This window comes from Corvus brachyrhynchos, unplaced genomic scaffold (genome assembly GCF_000691975.1).
Source record: "Corvus brachyrhynchos isolate BGI_N302 unplaced genomic scaffold, ASM69197v1 scaffold25, whole genome shotgun sequence".
Classification (NCBI taxonomy): Eukaryota; Metazoa; Chordata; class Aves; order Passeriformes; family Corvidae; genus Corvus; species Corvus brachyrhynchos.
This window is the reverse complement of record NW_008238313.1, coordinates 84,741-86,746: the sequence shown is the minus strand read 5'-3', so window position 1 is coordinate 86,746 and position 2,006 is coordinate 84,741. Positions and strand designations below refer to the sequence as shown.

General features: G+C 66.0%; 2 protein-coding genes across 2 annotated transcripts in view; one reads left to right on the top strand and one right to left on the bottom strand.

The window, feature by feature from the left end:
• LOC103615218 (E3 ubiquitin-protein ligase RNF19B) overlaps window positions 1-529 on the bottom strand; it is a 9,442-nt gene extending 8,913 nt beyond the window's left edge. The window contains 1 exon segment of the mRNA XM_017733688.1: window positions 517-529. The gene's annotated coding sequence lies outside the window, so the exon portion shown is untranslated.
• Window positions 7-2,006, top strand: part of ZNF513 (zinc finger protein 513) — a 3,700-nt gene continuing 1,700 nt past the window's right edge. Inside the window, exons 1-2 of the mRNA XM_008633224.2 lie at window positions 7-1,182; window positions 1,871-2,005. Of these exons, the coding sequence (XP_008631446.2) occupies window positions 972-1,182; window positions 1,871-2,005 (346 nt within the window). The 5' untranslated portion in view covers window positions 7-971. The remainder of the gene's footprint in view (window positions 1,183-1,870; window position 2,006) is intronic.

Genomic DNA, 2,006 nt, shown 5'->3' with positions numbered 1-2,006 from the left:
GGGGGGAGTTCGCCCCGCCCGGCATTGAGCCCCGGCACCGATCCCCGAATGCTCCTTTCCGCGAAGGGTCCCGGGCATGACGTGTCCCCGCGGTCGGTTCGGGGCCTTCCCCGCAGCCGCCGCCGGGCTCACCCCAGAGCCACCGCACCGCTCAGCCCCGGCTCTGCTGCCCACCCCGGGAGCTGGGCCCGGCCTCGGGGTCCTGTTCCACCGCTCCCCTCGGCACTGCGGGGTGCATGGGATGCTCTCAGCTCCGGGACCCCCGGCCCGGTGCGCCTGGGCAGCGCCTGCCCTGCCGGTGCCCTCGAGCTTGGGTCAGCCCCGGCCGAAGCCGGAGGAGCGAGCGCTGCTCAGCTCCATGGAGCTGCCTCACGGGGACTGGTGGGAGTCACTCCCCGCCCCAGGCACTGAGCAACGTGGGAACAGAACGGCGAAAGAAGGGAGTCCAGCCCCGTGTCTGTGTCCCCTCACTGCTCCCAAGGGCTGTGCCCAGGCCCATGTGCTCAGCGGCTGCACCGGGCTGTGCCCTGCTCCTACTCTGGTACTGAAGCTCAGTCCCAGCTGCCTGGCAGATGGGGCTGCTCCAAGGGCTGTGCTTCCCTGCACCGGGACAGCTGCTTGGTAGCCCCAGGAGACCTCCAGGGATTTGGTGACAAAGCTACCAGGAATACCTGGCCTCCCATTCTGCCCCAGCCAGGGAGCAGGACTAGGACCTCAGCCCACTGATCCAGTCAGGACAGACAGGCTGTCCCACCCGGGCACTGACATAGCCATTTAGGGGACGGTGCTCTGGGGACGCTGTGGCACTGCTGGGCTGAGGGGACAGGGGGTTCCCTCAGTGTGGGACTGGGCTGAGGGGACAGGTGGGTCTCTTGGTATGGGTGGGGCTGAGCTGAGGAGAAAGGGGTCCCTCAGCAGAGGGCTTGAGGCAGGGTCAAGAGTTTCCCCTGTAACAGCCAGGCCTTAGCAGGATGCCCTTTTCTGATGTCTGCATTTCAGGCAGTGCTTGTGGAAGGGGCCTGGAGGCTGGAGCGGCCGCCCCGTCCCACAGCACAGGTCAGCCTCGCCTATGTGCCTGTCTGGGAGCTGGACCCAACCAGAGCAGCAGCAGTAAGGGGACAGTCCAGGCTGCTTCCCAGGATGGTGGGCTGCTGCTGAGTCTGACAGGCCCCAGGGCTGCAGGTCAGGGACAGCATGGGGTCAGCAGGGCATGGCTTGCAGCTGGTAGCGGTGAGTTGTGCCTCCAGCCCCAAGCACCAGTCTGGGAGCACACGTGGGGCACAGGGGCTGCAGAAGGATGAGTCTGTGCCCAGCTGAGAAGTCCTGTTTTGAGAGCCTGGCACAGCCTTCCCCCTGCTGCCACCAGACAGCAGCACTGCATGGGGCTGGGGAATGTTTCCTACAGGATAGAGGGGGCTGGTGTTGGAGCTCCCTGGTGCCAGCCATGCAAGTGTGACCAGCTACCAACCCCGGGGCTCGGGCAGTGGCACAGTGAGAGGGGCACAGAGCAGCTTTGTGGGCACCCATTTCTTCAGCGTGGGCCAGGCTGTGTCCACCACCTTCCCACCCACCAGGCCCAGCAGTGCTGGTGGGTGACAGATCCACCTGTCCTCTCACCCTGCCTGGTGCCAGGGTCTTGGCCAGCCACGCAGAAGTGTCAGGGTTTCCCAAGACACCCAGAACAGGCCCTCAGCAGGGGAAAGGCCGTGGCTGTGGGGCTCCTCCCTGCAGTGCACAGTGCGGTGGGCTCCTACTGGGTGCCACAGGGTGGGTACAGCTGCCTGAACCCTTCTGGGACTGGGGGGGCATAGGCAGAGGGGCTGTGCCCAGGCCAGCCAGGCTGACCACCCCATCCCCACGGTGTTCTCAGCAGATACACTGGTGGGAAAGATCGCTATTCCAGCATACGCCCTGAGCGACGACGACTGCTCCTCGGGGTACCAGCAGCTGAGCGTGGAGAGTGACCCTGAGGAGGGGGGTGAGCCTGGCCCTGCCGCCCTGCCCTG